Source organism: Lepisma saccharinum, chromosome 22 (genome assembly GCF_977018435.1).
Source record: "Lepisma saccharinum chromosome 22, izLepSacc3.1, whole genome shotgun sequence".
NCBI lineage: Eukaryota > Metazoa > Arthropoda > Insecta > Zygentoma > Lepismatidae > Lepisma > Lepisma saccharinum.
Genome location: NC_139250.1, coordinates 20,562,857 through 20,584,341, shown reverse-complemented (window position 1 = coordinate 20,584,341; position 21,485 = coordinate 20,562,857). Strand labels below are relative to the sequence as shown.

General features: G+C 38.7%; 1 protein-coding gene across 3 annotated transcripts in view; it reads left to right on the top strand.

The window, feature by feature from the left end:
- Positions 1-15,537: 15,537 nt before the first annotated feature.
- The window catches only part of tfc (Brevican core protein triforce), a 166,591-nt gene continuing 160,643 nt past the window's right edge, over positions 15,538-21,485 (top strand). For all 3 annotated transcript variants that reach the window (XM_083144065.1, XM_083144063.1, XM_083144064.1), the window contains exon 1: positions 15,538-15,867. In XM_083144065.1, the coding sequence (XP_083000191.1) occupies positions 15,765-15,867 (103 nt within the window). In that variant the 5' untranslated portion in view covers positions 15,538-15,764. The remainder of the gene's footprint in view (positions 15,868-21,485) is intronic.

Here is a 21,485-nt window from a genome sequence, read left to right as displayed (position 1 = left end):
CCCGTCTGTCCCTTGCGAGAAATTTACCGAACACCCATACCCAGGGCGGGATTCGAACCCGCGACCTCATCACACACTTATCTCAAAGGTATGCATCTTCCGAAGTTGCGGAAATACCAATTTCGAGAAATGAATCCAAGAATAGAATCGCCTTCAGACTGTTGTGATTTCAGGTCAAAGTAATAGGGACAAACGCTATTCTGTGACCTTGAGAAAGACAACAGTCATGTTTCCCATCTCGCCTTACTTATCACGATTGAGGGCAGCATACCATTATACTTGCGTGATGGTAACCACCAACAATGTAATTTTCCGCAACATTGTTACACTGTTAAAGGTGAGAAATATCTTACAGCACTGACTGATTGTTATTGTACTTCCAGTATGAACAAGGTCATTGAGAAAGAAATTCAATTTGTTATTAATCTTTCCAGTATAGCAACCATGAAGGTCCCTATATCTGATAACAAAAGAGTTGCAATTACAAGATCATAATCAATAATCAAAAGCATGAAATTTTTTCTACTCCAGGCTCAGAAAATCGGCGTACCGTTAACAATTGACTGACCTTATTCTCATACTAAGTCTATACTCCGTACAAATTTGTAAGAACAACAGTTCTATCGGAGATTTCGCTTCTGCGAATTGCGATCACTTTATCTTGGAGTAAATTGGGGGGGACTTCTGCAACAATTCAGTCCAGGGTGTAGTACGTGGATGTGAGCAGTGGCGTAGCGTTATAGTACGCCCGTACGCCCGGCGTTCCCAGATTTAATATTTAAAAAATGCGTAAATGCTGTAAATATAAAGTAAATCTTGACTAATTTCATATATGTCTGACCTTCATGGCATTATAATAGCTATTTCTCGCGATCCGCTTGCAACGCTCTACTAACAACACTCGTTCTAGCATTTTTTTAAATGCCTTTCCTAGCCGTACGCCGAGCAGGTTCGGCGTACAGGACCCTATATTCCTTGCTGCCTTTCTGGAGGGAAAGCTTGGATCTCTAAAGCACGCGCCCAAATGCTCTCTCTTACGCCCGCGTATGGAGCAGAGGGCTACGTGATTGGTTGACGTGACCCTTCCTGCCTTCTGAAGCAGACGACAGCGGTAGAATTTCTACCCGGTTCTTCGCGCTCGTGCCACTCGTGCTATGTGTTGCTACAATACGCAATATTGACTGACGTAACTTTACCAAACCGAAATATAGCACTTCTTAATGGCCACTGCATTGTGTAATTTATCGCACGAACAGCGATGTGCATTAAAAACTAAAAGATCAACACAGTTTTTGTCAAATAAGTTGCTGAAGTCCTCGTGGTAGAAGTTCAGCCTGTGGCTGCTCTACCACTTAATAATAATAAAAAAATAATAGTTTTGCGGGTTATTATTTTTTAGTTATTATGTAACTGCTTAATATTGTGTCAATGGAAATGTTTAGCATTCATTTGAAAACTCTTAACATCGCATGGTCTGTGGACAAAATTATTTTAAAATGATGTTTATCAACATTCTCATGACGTAATAAACAATGGTCTGAATTACTAATCGGCACTGTTATGTTAGTAGAGTGTACGATAGTTGGATCATCCGCCCACCTCCGTGTCAGAGTGTTTTGCACAGCGCGCCAAGACGACAGAGGCCCGTGATTCGAATCCCGGGGTGAGCACGGGTGTTCTTTGTGAGTGTCCCTTCATCAATATCATCATCACTCATATTCATATTCGCGATTAACCAAAAGTGGTAGAAAAGCGAAGCAAAATAAACCAAATCAATCATTAGTTGGATCATTCACAACAATGACTACTACTGTTGTCCAGAGGCTTGTGATTCAGGTAGGTTTTATAATGATTTGTGTCATGCCGAAAGGTATAAAACACCAGAGTTCAAAACATTTGTTGCATAGTGAGGCATCTAATTTTCTAGCTAAAAACTGCATGGATGATGATGCTCTATTGCAAACCCAGCTGACTTCAGGCAAATAAACAACACCTGTGGCGTAAATTCCATAAGTAAATTATTAACCAAAAAAGGGCCGACCTTTCCTTCGGACTTGGCGTTCCCACCCGAAATGCCCATGCTACGCCACTGGATGTGATGTTGGCATTTGGGTGTCTTCCTAAAGGGTCACGCCTTACACCCCTAAAGCCTGTTCTCCGAAAGAATATACAGTAAAACCTCGTTAATCCGGACACCGACAAGCCGGACTTTGCTCAATCCGGACCGGGATAAAAAAAAAAAGCAGAATGCAAGGTTTTAAATGTGGCTAGAAGTCAACAAGAGAACTTCCCAAAGTTAAGTCAGTCTACCACTGATGAAATTATGTTTCCCGCAGACTTTGTACTGTACTGTATAGTGAATTTAGGCCTATGCCCTTTAAATACACCACAATAAACGTGTTTTGTTGCTATAAACTGAGTTTTAATGCACTTTATACTGTTCTTTTAGGTTATTTCAGTTAATCCGGACTTTCGTTAAACCGGTCAACTTATCCCCCCATTAGTCCGGATTAACGAGGTTTTACTGTACTTCAAAATTCTATTTTTGTCTTTTACGTCGAAAGCCAGGGAGGGTCACATGAACCGCTGAATCAATCGACTTTGCCCAGTTGCCGTGGTGCGGGACAATTCTCGTGGTATTCTGCGTTACCAAATTTTTCGTTTTCAAAGCAGGTGTCACCTTCAACAAGGCGAGGACTAATGGTTGCCCAGCGTAGCAAGCGAATGGGTCTCAGATTCCCTGTCTCCCCCTCAAATGCGAGCGAAGGGTGCATGTTGACAGCACAAAGAATGGTTCTTAGTACCATAGCAGAAAGTGTCTTGTACAGTGTCTCTCAAAAGTTTTAGGACAACGACATTTTAAACTAGGCAACCCAATTTACACAAGCCGTTGGTGGGTTGCGTGCAGAGTTAGGCTCAATTTCAGGGTTGCCAAGTGCACAATAGATATTTATAAAATACGCGAAAGAAATATAAACAATTATTATTATATAAAATTATAAAAAATATCACTATTATATCGCAAATAACAAAATTCTTTCTGAAAGAAAAAAATAGGTTTCTAGTATTTCATCGCTGTTGAGTCTACAGTAAGGAAAAGAGGTGAGAGGAAAAGAAAGGTTACAAAGGAGAGGAAAAAGAGAAAGCGAAAGGAGAAGAGGAAAGGTAGAGGAGAGAAGAAAGATAGGATAGACGAGGAGAGGAGATGTAGTGAGGAGAATGGAAAAAGATTCGAGGAGAGATGAGGAAAAAGAACAAAGAAGAGAAAAGAGGAGGAAAACGATAGGAGAGGAGGAGACGAGAAGAGGGAAGTGGAGAGTAGAGTAAAGGAGAGAAAAAGAGAAGAACTAAAAAAGAGAGTGGAGTGGAGTCGGAAATCTAAGACAGGAAAGGAGACAAGAGGAGTGGAGAAGAGTGGGATGGAGATAAGATGCGAGAAGAGTAGGGAAGGCGATATGAGATAAAAGCAGAACAGAAAGAGGGGAGAGAAGAAGGAGAAGGAACTGGAGAGAAGAGGTAGTTGCAGAAAATATCGTCTCAGCGTCAAGAATGGATGCACTGGTAAAATTATCGACATGAAACATTCAATAACATTTTGAAATGTATTGGAGAATATATTAGATCGGTGCGAAATGCCTTTTGGCTGAGTTCAGAGCAAATTAAAATCTTCCATGTAAGATCTTTGATTTTACCTGCGATTACACCACTAAAAAAATTAACGTAATTTTTAATATTTATAAGAATTATTCAATTTTTCTCCACTTCTCGGTTCGTTGAAATTGAGATTTTGTAATTCAATATTTCCCCTCCCCCCATCGTTAATTCCAAACTGAATCATTCCGTTTTACACGGCGTGGACAATGAACACAATGGGATATGTCTAAAACTTACGAAAATTTTCTGCCAGCGGAAGGGTTTGAACATACGACCCTCAGAATGACAATCCTGCACGGTAGCCACTTCCCTACAAGCTTTCACTCCTTAAGCCAGGTAGAAGGAGCTGACCAATGTGAAATGTAGATGCAACTCTCCTGCATGTAACGTGCAAACAAGTATTGTTTGTAACAAAGAAAAGGAAAGTAGTAAGACTCGGCGAAAACATTTAATGGAGAATTGCACATGGTGAGAACTTTTCATACGATATTTGCGGAGGTATCCTTGCATTGAACTCAAGGGGTAAAATTAGCATGTCCTGAATTGCCACACATATAAATAGTTATTTCATTAATATTTGTCAATGTCTTTGAAGCAGTACACAATTATCGTTAGAGTATCATAATTCACGATCTTATATATAAAAATATCCCGTTGAACGTGTGTCAATTCATTTATTTGTTTATTATTTTTTTTATAAATTTCATATGCAGAACAATGCAGCCACTATATACTGCTCTTACAAATAATGTTACCATGCTCTCTTGTTTAATGGAAGGGGTTCTTTTTTAAGGAACATCTAGTATGGAGGATCGAACGTGGGACCGCAATGCTTTCAAGAACTCTAACCAATACACTACGCCCTTTGTTTTCTTGGAGCTACAGTTCCTAATTATTCTGTCGCCTCAATATTGTAAACGTTATCTGCAAAAAAGAAGTTAAATACTCAGATATAGCTCTGTACTTCTAGAATTACTTTATACACATGCATTTGAAATTTAACTCTGAATTTCTTTCTTCGTATTGGTATATCTAAGCTTGTGAATATATTTTATTTGTAATTTTATAACGGTTTCATGAACATCTACGAAATAGTTCCTTATAACTTGGAATATGGTGAATAGATATGAAATGTCTGGAAATTAATTTTCGACCACTAGATTTTGGCAAGGGAATTATGTGTGATCCGTTTCCAGTCATTCATTGCTTAAACAAACGTTTTAAAACTACGTGGAATTTTCATTCTGGGATACGTTACTTGCTACATGTATGCGAACTACACTCTGTCCCACTTATCTCTGGAGCAGGTGAACGAAAAAAGTATCTGAGCAGCGATGAACACGTGAGAGAGGAATGGGATTGCGTGGAGGGAGGAAAACCACTGCAGTTACCAGCCTTCCCAGCAGCGTGCACTGATTCGCTCTGTTCACTCGATCCCCTCTCCCCACTTCTCTTCCGCTATGCGCGGCTTTGCTCCAGAGATCCTGGGACAGGGTACAGTTAATTGTTTCTCCAAAGGTATCATCTATGTCTGTATACCACACATTGAATTCTTACTCACATGGAAAAAAAATGTCAATTTGTATTCAGGGGTAGTTTCACAGTTACAAACTATTTTGGCCTTGATGAGAAGTTTAGTGTAAGTAGGCATTTTGTTTATAATTTTGAAATTGAGGTCGTCTAAGGTTGAAATTCTCATATTAAGGGCTTGAACTCGTCATCCCAAGAGGTTGAAGATCGTCCTCTACTTTGTGCGTGACATTCTTTATTTTTCTATTCATAATTCATCCTCATCGTCGCGATTAGCCAGGGTAAGATAAGAAAAGTCCTCCTCCGTGACCGTGCGGTCAAAGGAGCTGTGCTTTGGACTCGGACTGCAGGTCGACATGGATTCGAGTCCGCCTATGCTCACTCTCTAGGTTCTCGGCCTGTGTATGGGACCGGTAGAAACCCACCATCGTGAAGAAATTGGGGAGCTACGAGTGAGTAGCGTAACCCGGTCTCGGAAATCTCCTATGGGGCATGTTCCTGGGTAAACAAAAAATAATCGATCAGACAATTCGATTATCGAAGGCGATAAAATAACCTCCGGTTGACCAAGTTGCCAATATAAATAAATGGAATACAGATTGTCTTCGAGCTTACATTGTTAAAAAGGAGCGGATACACGTATTACTATCCCAATAATTATTCAATACGGTTTTTTGTTTGTCAGGAATTATCACTTAAACTATTGCACGTTGAGCTGGTGCCTACCTAGCCGCCTCTGATGAAATCTACCATTCTTCAGATTCTCTTTAAAATTCGACTCTGCTCACTTGTAACGTGCTGGGTGCAGACACTGTGCATCGAACCACAATGTTTTGCGATAAGAAGCGGCCTTGAATAGCGTGAGTGAGTCACTTTGATCGCGAGCAAGCTAGACTACCAAGCTTGTCTGCCTTTAAAAACCAAGTCATTTTTTTTCACGGTTTCCGAACGCGATTGCTATTGTAGAAGAATATATTCTCTCAAAAGAGCAAGAAAGAAAATTCGACCAATGTTCTCCCGTCGTCTAAAACCAAATATTATCTATTAAACGAAAAGTTCACGATTTGTCAATAAACTGTTTAATCTATCTGAGCATAAGGTGAATGTAAATAATAAATTTAATAGAAAGGTTCTCGAAAATTTCTCTTCCACTGTCTACGTAAGGTCAGTACCCAGGGGAGGGTCCATGTGGGCCATGCTCCCCCTTCGAACCCTAAAATATTTAAATGTGAACCTATAAATAAATAAATACGAAAATAACATCGTCGATTTTTGAAATGTAAAAATTTCAATTTTGCTCTTGCATAAATGAATCTGTTTCTTGCGCAAAAGTCTTCAAGCTGCAATATTGGGTGGTTTTAGTTTTATAATCATTGATGCAAGGCTACCAGACGTCCGATTTACTGATTTAGTCAGGACAGTGCATTACTTTCAATCCCTGTCCCGACTTTTTCGAACTGCAATCATAATGCGAAAATGTCTCTTTATTATTGTTTTTTTGTTAACTCACAATTAGACATGTTCTTTATTGTATGAATAATTCTAAGTATGCAACATAGAATTATCATGACTTTTTAATGGCGCTCGCACTATTTGAACTATTTTGTAACATCTGTCTGCCTGTCTGTCTCTCTCTCTGGTCTACGTCAATGACAGAAATACAAGCAATATTCTTATTTATTTTTAACCCACTTAAAGGAAAGTGTAAGCATTTAAAAGAAATAAGAAAGATCATCACTGTTGCTCTTCCTTAGAAATTGTTGTTCTTCGAGGAAGAAAAATTAGAAGGATTTAGTCCAGCACCTTAACACAGTGTCCCACGAGTCTCTCTTGACTAATACTGTCAAATGTGACATGATTTTATGAATAAAATTTTCCGCCTGTTTACGTATAACGTTGCACAGATTTGGTAGTTCGCACACGGTGTAATTATTTCGTGTTACCTTACGCAACAGCAAATACATTTCATAAGACTGTTCTGGACACAATACTTGCATCAGTAAACAAGCATTTTGTCTGTTACAGTATCACAGGAAAATAACATCGTCCTGTAATGTTCAAGCCTCTAGATATTTTCCATTAGTAATGTCTAATCACAATAATAAGTTAGAAGAAATAACTCGCATTTTCACAACTACCAATATTCTCGTTTTTAATTACTTCGAAAATTATTTCTCGAAGATATCGGTTATACTACAAGAAAGCAAATCAAAATTAAAGTAAAAGTTCAACTACACGTATACCAAACGACATTTACAATATTAAAGGGACAGAATACTTTGAAAAAATTGTTGTTTCATTCGAAGGAAAAGGCGTGGTGTATCGATTCTTCTACCTGGTTTGTGGAAAGAAAGCTTGTAGGGTAGTGGCTACCGTTCAGGATTGTCAATCTGATGGTTGTAGGTTCAAACCCTTCCGATGGCAGAAAATTTTCGTAAGTTTTAGACATATCCTATTGTGTTCATTGTCCACCCCGTGTGAAACGGAATGATTCAGTTTGGAATTAACGATGGGGTGAGGGGAAATATTGAATTGCAAAATCTCAATTTCAACGAACCGAGAAGTGGAGAAAAATTGTATAATTCTTATAAATATTAAAAATTACTTTAATTTTTTTAGTGGTGTAATCGCAGGTAAAATCAAAGATCTTACATGGAAGATTTTAATTTGCTCTGAACTCAGCCAAAAGGCATTTCGCACCGATCTAATATATTCTCCAATACATTTCAAAATGTTATTGAATGTTTCATGTCGATAATTTGACCAATGCATCCATTCTTGACGCTGAGACGATATTTTCTGCAACTACCTCTTCTCTCCAGTTCCTTCTCCTTCTTCTCTCCCCTCTTTCTGTTCTGCTTTTATCTCATATCGCCTTCCCTACTTTTCTCACATCTTATCTGTCCTTTTCTGTCTTAGATTTCCGACTCCACTGCACTCTCTTCTTTCGTTCTTCTCTTTTTCTCTCCTTTACTCTACTCTCCACTTCCCTCTTCTCGTCTCCTCCTCTCCTCTCGTTTTCCTCCTCTTTTCTCTTCTTTGTTCTTTTTCCTCATCTCTCCTCGAATCTTTTTCCATTCTCCTCACTACATCTCCTCTCCTCGTCTATCCTATCTTTCTTCTCTCCTCTACCTTTCCTCTTCTCCTTTCGCTTTCTCTTTCTCCTCTCCTTTGTAACCTTTCGTTTCCTCTCACCTCTTTTCCTTACTGTAGACTCAACAGCGATGGAATACTAGAAACCTATTTTTTTCTTTCAGAAAGAATTTTGTCATTTGCGATATAATAGTGATATTTTTAATAATTTTATACAATAATAATTGTTTATATTTCTTTCGCGTATTTTATAAATATCTATTGTGCACTTGGCAACCCTGAAATTGAGCCTAACTCTGCACGCAACCCACCAACGGCTTGTGTAAATTGGGTTGCCTAGTTTAAAATGTCGTTGTCCTAAAACTTTTGAGAGACACTGTACGTACGACTGGACAAAATCTGGCTTGTAGCAACACTGTTTCGCCTACCCTTCCTTCGAAACTTCCACAACTGAGGCCGAAAAGTCTGGGTTTCCTGAGGCTTATTCTTTGACCGGTTCGACTTAAGTTCATCAATAAGCCTTCGTGTTTAGGAATGCCAGTGTGTGAGGTGTGTAGGCCAGTACACTTCTGCCAGAACATCTTATTAGTAGACATGGAAGAGGAAAGGGGGGGGGGATATCTATGACTGCAATGTACTGGATCTTAAAGGCTAAATTGGTTCTTGAATTGCAGGGAAAAAGGAGTGGCGTGATTGGCTAATATCTCGAGTGGTGGCATTTCCTATCACTGAAGTGTATGCTTGTGCAGTAGTTACGTCCCTCGCTCCGAAAGCACAGTCACGAACTCCTGTGCATGTCGAGCGCGGTCTCTGACACAACTCGAGAGAGTCCTTGACGAGTTCTGTCACAGTTACGCAGACGCACTCACTTTTTCCTTTTCCTGACGGCGTGACGCTTGCTAATGCAACCCGGTGCAAGAAGGGGACGCGACTTGCTTTGAAAATTGTCGGCCGCAAAGAAACTCTTTTGGGATCGGTTGAAAAGTAGAGTGATTGGAGGCCAGCCTGTTTTCCAATCCCTTTTATTTCCCCCTTTTTCTTGCCCTTCAAGAGCAGTCTTGTTAATAAAGTGATTCTGTTGCCATGGGAACTGCATTAGATTTGACAAGGTGATATGCAGTGGCGTAGCATGGACATTTCGGGTGGGGACGCCAAGTCCGAAGGAAGGGTCGGCCCTTTCTTGCTTAATAACGTACTTATGGTATTAGTCGCCACAGGTATTGTTTTTTTGCCTGAAGTCAGTTGGGTTTTCAATAAAACATATCCATGCATGTTTTAGCTAGAAAATTAGATGCCTCACTATGCCACAAATGTTTTGAACTCTGGTGTTTTATACCTTTCTGCATGACGCAAGTCATTAAGGAACCTACCTGAATCACAAGCGCTTCTGCACAACAGTATACGTCATTGTTGTGGAGGATCCAACTACTGATTGATTTGGTTTATTTTACTTCGCTTTTCTGTCACGTTTGGTTAATCGTGAACATAGGATGTATGATGATGTGATGAAATTCATGAAGGGTAGCGTCGTTGTAATCAAGGGAATTTTATTTTAAAAATTTGGGTGCGTAACCACTTAGGCTATTTTGCACCCGTCACATTATACGGGACCCAGCCCCTTAACATTACAAATAACAACTCTAACGTTGCATAACTAAAAGCATAAAATATTCTGACTTCCGTTAAAAGCTGAGGCTGTAAAGGGTCACTCAGCACACATAAAGACAGGACAACACACAGAATTATACTGGCCATAGGGCCAGTCGCCAGAGCCACGTTAGTCTGCAAAATGCAGTCCAGGGTGCACTGAGTGGAAGTGAGGTTGACAATTGGGTGTACTACGTGGAAGGTCACCCCCTTACACCCCTTGTAATCAAGGGGTCCAGAGAGTTCGATACCCAGTTGAGGCACATAGTGGTTTGGATCCCACTTTAAACTGTAGTTCCAGTCCCGATAAGCCTTTCTGTGCATAAAGTGGGCTTAAAACACCAAATCAATCAACCATGAAGAGACACACAAACACACACATGCCCAGGCCAGAATTCGAACCCCTTGACCCCTGGCGGCATAGTGCGCCGCGCTATCCAGTCCGCTCGCTGTTATCTTGTTCGCTACTTCAGCGCCACATAGTGGTGACAGGTGGAGCCCTCTCGATAACGTGGTTTGTACGTTACGTGTGGTGTTTGTGCCGGTTACTGTTCGTTAGCAGAAAATGACATTTCTATCAGTGTGTGGTAATAATCTAGAACGTTCCGTTGTTACCAAGAACTTCAAGTTTACGAAAACAATAAGCAAGTTTTTATGCGGAAAGAATTACAGACAAGAATGTTACGAGTCTACAGTCGTCTCGTCCGTTAAGTTCATGTGTAATGGCGTTACTCTTGAAACTCTGCACCACTTTGAAAGTTAAAAAACCTGTTGTTCGTTTTCTATTGTTTTAGCTGTTACGAGGGTCACTATTTATATTTTGAGCCTAACAATGAAAAAACAGGAATGTGGCATTGAAAACTGCTTTATTGTTTTTCGAAGTATTCTCCTTTATGGTCAATACACTTTTGCATTCGTTCGAACCATTTGTCAAAGCAGTTTCTCCAATCTTCTTGAGACACCTCCATAATATGGTTTTTGAACGCATCAACGGCGTCTTCCGCCGACGAAAATCATTGTCCACGCAATTTATTCTTGACATTCGGGAACAAGAAGAAGTCATTGGGTGCCAAATCAGGACTGTACGGCGGATGACCCATCAATTCGATTTTTTGACTGTTCATAAAGTCGGTTGTTAGACGAGATGTGTGACAGCTGGCATTGTCTTGATGAAGAATGATCCGACGGCGTTTGTTTGTTTTCCGTATTTGACCGACGACCTCTGGCAAACAAATTGTTATGTACCATTCAGAGTTGGCACATGACCAGTTTTCCCGAAAAAAACAGGCGACCATTTGTTTCGATGTGCTTCGAGCGCGAACAACTTTTGTTGGATTGGGTTCATCTTGAAACACCCATACAGTCGACTGCTGTTTACGTTCCGGCTCATATGCATATATCCATGATTCGTCACCTGTTACAATCTTCTATACGTCTTTTGAAGCACCACGATTGTATTTATTGAGCATTTGTTTGCACCAATTGACGCGAGCGTCTTTTTGAGTTTTTGTCAAATTGTGTGGGATCCAACGAGAACATACCTTTCTCACAGCTAAATGATCATGTAATATTTTATATATGCTGGTGGAACTAATGCCTATGGTTGCCTCAATCTCACAGTATGTCACATGACGATCTTGCAGTATTAGGTTTTGCACAGCATCAACGTTTTCTTGAACAACAACTGATTTTGGACGATCTTCGCGAATCTCGTCGGTGAGCGAATGGCGACCAGGATCAAATTCGTTATACCAGCATTTCACAGTGGGAAAGGATGGGGCTTCATCGCCAAATGTGGAAGTAAGTTGATCGATGCACTCTTGTCTTGTTAATCCACGTCGAAAATCGTAAAAAATCATCGCACGGAAATGTTCACGAGTTAATTCCATTTTATTGTTGTCGCGCAATCTCCAAGGCAACATAAACAACACAAATGAAGCTATTGACAAAACATTTGAAGTGCGTTATGGTCAATAATGCCAGACGATTCCGTGCAAACGTCAAATCGCGCCTAACTTCAATCAGTGTTGCCAAGGCTCAAAATATAAATAGTGACCCTCGTATACTATTACTATCTAGGTATTAACAATAAACGCGTTCTTTAACAGTAACACCTAAAATTATTTTAAAAATAAGGCTATTATTTTTCATAAAACCATAAATATAAAACAGGGTCATGTCTTTATTTGGGGAAGGTGGAATGTAGGAGGACCAAGGTAGTAAGATGGGGGAGGAGCAGGGTGGAAAGTAGTGGACACCAAAACTCTACCTCACTCAGGTGAAAATTTTATCTTGACACGCTCCTGAAGAGAGGTGTACTTTACCAATGAAATCACCGTCCAATTGATGCTCTCTGTCCGATTCTGGTCGTGAATGGACGATATCGGAAATTTGATATCGCGATATATCGGCAAGAAAATACAGTACAACCTTGATAACTCGAACCTCAACATCTCGAATTCCTTGATAAGTCGAATTTTTTGTAACCCCCTTGAATTGTCCATAACATTCAATACTAATTTTACCTCAACAACTCGAATAAATCCTTGATATGACGAATTTTTGTACAGTTTATGGAATGCCGTTCGAGCTCAATAACTCGAAGGTAGACTATGGAAAACCTCTATGAGTCGAAGTTAAATTCTAATCACTTCTATAACTCGAAGTTTGTCTCACGGACCTCAATAAGTCGAAGTGTAGAGTGCGTACGTACATACAATGTCAGGTGATCAACAATACTATACATACGTTATAGGCATACGTAGTGCCGACGTCCAGAAGTGTCAGTAAACTTTAGACCTCATTAACCTTTTGAGTCCCAAGGCCATTTTCACAAGTAAGCCTCTCGGTCCCGAGCCGATTTTGAGCAAAAAGAGAGTTTCAATTAAATGAGTGTAGATCGGAGACTAATTGCCCTAGAGAGATGAGTGATATACCGTTGTACGCGGAATGAACCAGAGATTCAGACTATATGAAATTTATGCAAATTCTGCGTATATATGGAGGGGGAAAGGGGGAAATCCCCTGAAAATACTTTTTTTTAAAAAAAAATTGGGTTTCGCCCCCCCGCCCCCCCGAAAAAAAGGATTTGAAAAGTTCAAAATGCACATAGAAATTATCGCTGGCATGTAAGGAACACAAAAATATTTGCATCATTGTCGTATGGCCAATGTAACTTGAGTTGTACCCCCAAAAGGAATGGTGGGCACGCCACTGATTCAAGCTTCAAAATGCAGCGGTACCTTGAAACGACTATAGCTCAGAAACTAAATGCCCTAGAAATATGAAAGATATACCGTTGTACGAAGAATGAATCACAGATTCAGACGATATATAATTTATGCACATTCGGCGTACATATTTAGGGGGAAAGGGGGGAAATCCCCTCAAAAATACTTTTCTTAAAAAATGGCGTTTCCCCCCGCCCCCCCCCCCAAATTTTTTTTTTCAAAATGCACAAAATGCAAAATTTATGCAAATTTGACGTATATATGGAGGGGGAAGGGAGAAAACCCCCAAAAATTATTTTTAAAAATTGTTGAAATGTTTGAAATTTATATTTTCCCTTGAAAAGAGAAGTCCCTTTTCCCGCCTTTTCACCTCCATTTTCATGAAGAAAAAAAAAGGTGCAAGAAACATTTCTGTTAAATACGTGTGTTAGGAACAATATTAAAAAAATCGAAATTCTAGCCAAAAATAGAAAAGTTATAACGTAAAAACTACGACCTTGACACAGCGTCTCGATCGAGACGCTTGGGACCGTGAGGGTTACAGTTGGGTATCTTGTTCGAGACGCTTGGGATCCAAAAGGTTAACTCGAGCCATGATAAGTCGAAATACTTGATACCTCGATATATTTCTTTTCCAAGGTTCCACTGTATCGTCACAAACGATATGATATTTTTTCCGCATCGTGATATCGGCGATATATCGTCTCCACGATATATCGCCAAAATATCGTGACGATACATCGCCGACACGATATATATCGCTAAAATATCGTGACGATATATCGCCCACATGATATAAATCCCCAAAATATCGTGACGATACATCGCCGAGACGATATATATCGTCAAAATACCGTGTCGATATATCGTCTAGTTGATATCACCTTGTCGACATTTTTCAATATCGCGATATATCTTCTAGACGATATATCGCCCAACACTAACCTTTCCCCCCGCTTTCCATAAGGAGGCCAATTCTAGCTGATGTAAATTGCAGTGGCGGAGTGGTTAGCACAGCGCGCTACGACCCCAGGACCCCTGGTTTCGTTTCCTGACCTGGGCATGGGGGTTCTTTGTGTGTACCTTCATCAATTTCATCATATCATCACCCAAACTCATCGTCGCGGTTAGCCAAAAGTGGCAGGGAAGCGACGCTAAACAACAAAAATCAAATAGCAAATTACGCAATTTAATTCCAATGCCTTCAAGGCCACGAGGTGAAGTGCAACTGGGACGAAGTAGATTTTAAGGTGTAAGAAATTGCTTTCAGAATTTCCTCCAACTGGTTTTAACAACTCACTAAGTGGAGTGGGATGCATAAATATTACCAATCAAATTGTCCATCAGTATATTTATTCTCTCTTTCCTTCCCTCTTTTTATTTTTTTTTACACAATGAGAGCTGCAAGAATTGAAACAAAACACTAAACAAGCTGCCGATATCCTCTGCACTAGTATGCATAAAAATCCATTCCGTAGAAAACATAGAATGCAAGAAAAAATTATGAGAAATAATCATGGTCAATTTGGCGAGCAATACTTGTGCATCCGACTGTACAAAATGGATATTATTCTTGTTACAATCACAGAACCCTTTTTAAGATAGCTTTTATAATATATTTGATACAGAGTGTCTACCAGTCAAGAAGAAGTCAAGAGATTATGCTTTTGGTCAAGAATTCTTGCTACTTTTCACAGTATAGTGAATTTACATTGTTATATACCTGTACTAAGATTTGATAAAATTGTATTACGTTGTGGTTAAGATTTGTTCACTAAGTTCATTTAGAATTACATTCTTGCAAGTGTGAAGTTTTGTAAAAATATTAAGTAAAGTAATGTGGTCATTCCCGTTCCAGGTTGAAGTCTGAAGCAATTAAAGCAAGTCTAAATCTTTTGTTAAAGTACAGCTTCAGTTTTCATCTCAACCGACCTTGTGGTAGAGGTTTTGCATTGAATAGAAATATCTGTTTTCTTAATTTTGCAACTATACCTAAGTAGGGGGCGATTAATGTTTAGAAAGAAAGGGGGCAAGGTAAAGAATTTTGATTTGTTATTGTGGTAGACACCCTGTGCACCTGAAGGCGCTAACAGCTATTGTTCTCTGAAAATAAGACTTTCCTGATAGTAAGAAATGACCAAGTTTCAGTAAATACCCCATCATTTTCACAAATTGGGAAAGTGGCGTCTGTCTTATCCATTCTTAATGCGATTCAATGCTTTTAACATGAACCAGTTCTTAAATGACTGCAAGCTTGTTCAAGGCACATGCGAACATAAACCAACCAAAACTTTTGGTTTTTCGTAATCTTCCCTCCTCCTCAACAAGGCTGCAAGCGAGTCCTATCCTCAGACGGAACTCGAGCGGCGTTGCAGACGTCTTGCTTGTTTTGGTGAGCGCGCGCACAAGCGAAAGTTCTCTTGAAGCAACAGTTTTCCAGTTTACAGCTATCAGTCAGTTTTCTACTCTGCAACCGGCCCGACAGTTGCTAAGGAGGGGATTAGCATATTGGTCGGTGTTTGGTTTTCTGTTTGTGCTGCAGCCATATTATATCTACCTCAGTACATTGACAACATTTAACCAGTTTTTGTTTCATATTATACAGTGGCAATGATGGCTTTGCAGAATAGTGTTTTGTGCGTTTTTCTCTTGACCACAGTGGCGATACCTGTGGATCATCAGGTGCAAGGGCAGAAACCACGCGACACAGCAAGTAAGTACAGTATATTTCTTCTTTTTACAAGAATTGTAAGTGTTTATGGAATGAAAAAGTAGTTGCAGATTTCAATGTGTGATTGGTACTGAAACTGCCATAGAAAGCGAAAATGTTTGCATGGTTTATGAAGATCATGTTGTTCATATAGGTTTTCTGTTGTTTTTGGCTCGCGAAGATGTGTTAGTTTGAAGCAGCACAGCTAGAAAGCTTTGCAAAAGTGAATATAGCATCCGAAACGTTAATCCAAAACAACACCTGACAGGAAGTTTCCTACCATTTGCATATTTACAAATATTAATTCAAAGAGTGAAACATTGTGACATTTTAGTTTTTATTGAGTACCAAAGTAAAAAGAGCCATTCTTCAATTCCCGCTTGTAATTATAATGTCATGCAATTTGCATTGGACTCATTGAACGCTTCTGAAATTAGTAAACACAACATGAAAACAATTATCTATAGTACAGCTTCTAATAACCTTTTTTCTTAACAAACTCAATAATGACCAAAATATCACCATGCTTTACAACAGAGATCTTCAATTATTTTGCATTAAAATGTATTAAAAAATAAAGTAAATCAAACACTAAGGACTGAAAACTTACGAAACCAAAGTAGAAGTATAATTATTGATAGGAGCGTTAGATTTATTGATGTTTGAGTGTTAGATTTGACGTTGTTAGCAATTTTGGGCGTTTTTGTTAGGTTTGGAGTGGTGTGTTTGGTGACGTTAATTTTCACGTCTTTTTTCGCTGTTTGAGTGTGAATGCAATCGGTTTTTGCGAATACAAAACGGCGAAGGTACGCACAGATAGGAGGTTTTAACTGACGTACGTCGTGATTTGGGTTCAAAAATCTCGGTTACTTGTGGTTTCCGCGCCCTGAAACACATTCTATATTACACAAAACATCAAAATTTATCAATTCAAAAAAGAACTCGGCATAATTCTCGAGGGGGTACAGTCGATCAAACCTCTGTAGGGCAAATGAGGGAACTATCTATTAAGACTTTTTTTCACATTAACAATAAGAAGTTCAGCGTGCGAGCATGTTTCGAGTTTAAAAATTGATAATTCATAATCTTGGTTTAACGAATGTTTTTCCATTATAATTTATTTTTGTATTTTTTATTTCATGTCATTCCATTATATTTCACTTTTGACACAAAGGATCACGCACGCGCAGGCCTAGTAGACCTCCGTAGTGTAGTGGTCAGCTACGAAGCCAGAGGTCCAAGGTTCGAACCACGGTTAGGCATGTATGTATCAATATGTTTGTCCCATTTCAGTTCATCATTCATCCGCATTCCTCGCGATTTACCCAAGACGTAGAAAAGGGACTGAAAATAACCAAAATTGAAATAGATCAGCGCACTCTGCAAGCATTTCACTGGAAAAAGTTGAGTGTAGAAATAACGTTCTGAAACGGACAATTTCCGTTGCCATCCATCTCGCGTAAAAAATTAACAAGACCGCTTTGAAAGTATTAACTCTTATACATACTTAACTCTATTACTGTAATTCTAACGAGTCAGTTTTGATAAATATACCGGGTGTCCCAGAAGTCTTTCCCTGATTACAAACTTTATTCATATCCACTATATGCAATGTAGAGATGTGAAAGTGGTGCCAAAATGTTGGAAAACTAACCAAGTTTATTTGTTGTAGGTTTCAGTAATGTGGCTGTAGTGTAGCTGTGTCAGTGCCAAATAATCCGGAATTAATGCTCTTGACATCGGGTGGCATCTTTCCATACAATGTTTCTTGGACTTGACAGGATTTGGGAATGAAGATAAATCCCAATTTTTTAAATACCAACTTATTGATGGCAGATTTTCTTGACGAAAGAATTCTGTACATTTGAAAGTTCCTCTGCACTGTTATTAGTGACAGGGTCTCGTGATACCAGAGGACATGCTGAGCATTTTCCTGATTTGTGAACATTTCCGGTTTCCTGGGCACTGACACTGCTCCACTACAGCCACGTTACTCAAACCTGCAACAAATAAACTTGGTTAGTTTTGAAACATTTTGGCACCACTTTCACATCTCTACCTTGCATATAGCGGATATGAATAAAGTTTGTAATCAGGGAAAGACTTCTGGGACAGAACACCAGTTTATAATCACTATATATCTTTATGCATAATAACATATTCCAATTTAAATTTTGAAAAAGGGCAAATTAACAGCCAGACTGTTAAATTTTAACGGTAAAATATTATGTGCTTTGATGAAATGGGCTTGTAGCTGTGTTTCTTAATTGGTGAGTGTTCGACCGGTCAGCATGGACGTTTCTATAGGCTGAGATCCCTCATTTTTTATTTTTATAAATTCACACTTTCTCATTATCACCATTCATTTAGACGCAGAAAAACAATGTAATAGAGATACGATTGTCTTGGTATTAGATTTATTTAGATTTCTAGTTAGGTAATCTTAGGCATGAAAGATAAGATAAAGTTTGATGACAACAAACCAAAAAGTCCATGGTCTTTCACAAATGGCCGCTCTATTTTTTGGAGAAAAACTTTGTTCTTAAAGAAGATAAGGGGTTCGTTTGCGTTTGCAATTACAAGGTGACGTGCAGAGCCGGTATTAGGGAGGGAGGGGCAACTTGGGCTTCAGGGGCCCCCACGTTAGATAGAAATTATTATTTGTGTACAGTTTGCTACGAGTTTATAGGACGCTGCTGCTTCCAATTAACCAACTAATCTGATTTTTCCTAATTTTATGGATTGTTTTGACACATTTGAAATATATTGAAAATTAATGAAATCATGTTCAAAAAAGTACTACATAAAAAAGGGTTCAAATATTTCGGTCGATATAGTTAATATGCACTAATAGTTTAATAATAGACAGAAATAATAAAATCAAAATATTGTTTTATATGAAACAATTTAGATTCTCTACAGTGTCAAAATTCAATGAAAAATAACGAAAAGAGAATTATGATAGTGAATGTTATTGGATATGATTAAAAATTGCCACTTTGACACACAAGATAATAATTTGACATTTGCTTTTGTAATACAATAAACGTCGCGCTAGTTCCACATCGGAAATTTTTAGAAACTTTTATTATATACTCATAATTCGTGATTTTAACCATCAGCTTATTGTTCTTTGGTAATCACAAGAAGCACATAAATTGTTTATTAAATGTAATAATGTGAATATTATGAATATACGTGTAAGGGCTACCTATATTTCAGGCTAAGGAAAAAACAACTCAAATTCTTTTCAAGCCTCTGAATATTCTTGGTTATAGACCCCGCACCCGCCTAGAGCCGGCCCTAGTCGCGTGTTTTAATCCTGTATTGTCTCTCCTCTTCATGATTTTACCGCTAGATATATTTTTCAAAAACATAGTTATGGAGTCGCACTGCTATTCAGTCGTCTTGAACGATGGTATTTTTCGTTCGTTATCACAACGGAAATTGACTCCAAGTAAGGCAGCTTATCTGTACATCAGACAAGGTGCAAAGTCAAAAACACAGCATGATGTTTTCAACATTCACAAATGAGAAAATAATTTTCTTGCAAACAAGAAGAAAAATGTCTCATATTTAATTTGTGAAGGACATGAGAAAACATAGAGGTGTTAGAATCAGGGTTGCTAAAGGTACAGGAATTTTAAATAGATTCAATTCCGGTCCACGAGAGAAAGTCAACAAAGCGTAAATGGGTTCAGGACCGTAAAGGACCATTTTATCTGAAAAGTATTTCAATTCGGTCGAGGAACCTTTTTTTTTCTTATCAATTTGAACACGGTCCAGGAACCTTTTTTCTAGATCAATTTAGAATCTAGAAATATGTTTCGGGGTTGCGAACCAAGTGTCTCAAAATAATGATGATGATGATTATAATAATAGGTAATATTTAAACTAAAATAATTATACTTATATTAAATTAATTAAAATAGTATTAATAAAAATATTCAAATTAATTAGTATTATATTTTCATTACATGAATAGATAGAGGACGGTATACGAATAGGGATATTAGAGCACGTATTTATTATCTAGCTTACGTGTAGTTAGGGTCGGCAAAATTTGTAGAAAAAAATAAAGAAAATTTATAAAGAACTGCTCTGATAACGAAATTATTGTCTAATAGATAAAGAATTGAATATTTATTGAATATAAAGAAGTATGTTAGATCCATTTGATAAAATTCCTGGTGATATTTTATGAATGTTATATGTGGTAATAAATCGTGCATATCTTCTTTGGTAGTGTCATTCGAAGTTGTATGATCACAATATAATCCTTACTTTCCAATAAGTTTGGAGGAAATACATAATCTTCGATTAAACAAGGATATTTTCATTATTTAATTTTAGTTATTTTATTTCATTATTGTCATTATTTAATTTTTGTACTTAGTAACCCTTTCGGGTGGGGGGTCCGGGCCAACTGGACCCCCTAAATACGTCCACTAGTATCAGCCTCAATAATAACCAATCCTGTATAATCAATAACGTATATTTGTCAACTGGCTTATGGGCCACAAGGGTATTCTCTAAGGAGCGTACTGTACGAGATGAGAAAGTGGTATTAAGCAAGCAAAAGTTCGCGGCGTTGCCAATTTTAGCGGTAAATATAGGTTAAAGGAGAAAATATGATGTACGTTGCGTGAAATCTTCTAAGTGGAACTATGGGTGGCTTGAATTTCCGACCTTCGTGATCAGATTTCTCTCCCCAGGTAGATTCTGTGGAAATACCCGCAAGGATTCATCCCAGCGCATCCTCTCTTCCTGCCCAAGACATTTGAATAACTGAACAACCGTATAGAACCAGGGTTGCCAAATGGCAACGGATAAACGCGCTAGATTCCAGCTTAAAAATCACCATAAAAACGCTAGGCAAAGTGAAAAATCACCAGAAATAGCGCTACATCACCAAAAAAGTTAATTGTAGCTTAAAAAAGTATATTTATCATTATAAAACCTCATCTGACAAAGGAAACGCCAGTTTTATTAGAATCTTTGGCCGTGTATAGTTCGTTCGTCCACGATTAGCCTTACTGTGCATACAGTGGACTTAAAACACCAACCAACCAACCAGCGTATTTGAAATACGTAGATTTTTAATTCCCCAGTGAAGCTATCATATTATAATTCAATACAGATTGAATAGGACGATGAGATTCTTTGCACCAGAGTTTCCCCTTGGAGCAATTTCAAAAGTTCACCAGCTCGAGGTGTCAAAGTATCAGATCTGGTGTAAAAAGGACCAAATTGGCAACCCTGTATAGAACAGGGGAAAGGAAGAGTAACTGCCACAAGAGGTCGCTAATCGAAAAAAGACGAGCGACCTTGAACCAGAAGCCTATTAAGAGTAGCGGTTTCGTTTATATGCGATGAGCTCACCAGGTGTGTTTGTCTGCAGGCTGTTGTCTGGTCTTCGGGTAACGAGGCCACTGCTTTGACGGACCCAAATATCTAATGAATGCTTCTTATACTGCGGAGGTCATGAGGAAAGTGGATGGACCTTTTGCAAGCAATGAAAAGTTGTTTTTCTCGAACTGTTCCCGGCGATTCGAATCCGAAGCTCTGTTAATACTGAACGTTTCATCAGCAAGGGGCCTCTCCGATGGCGTAGTGGTAAC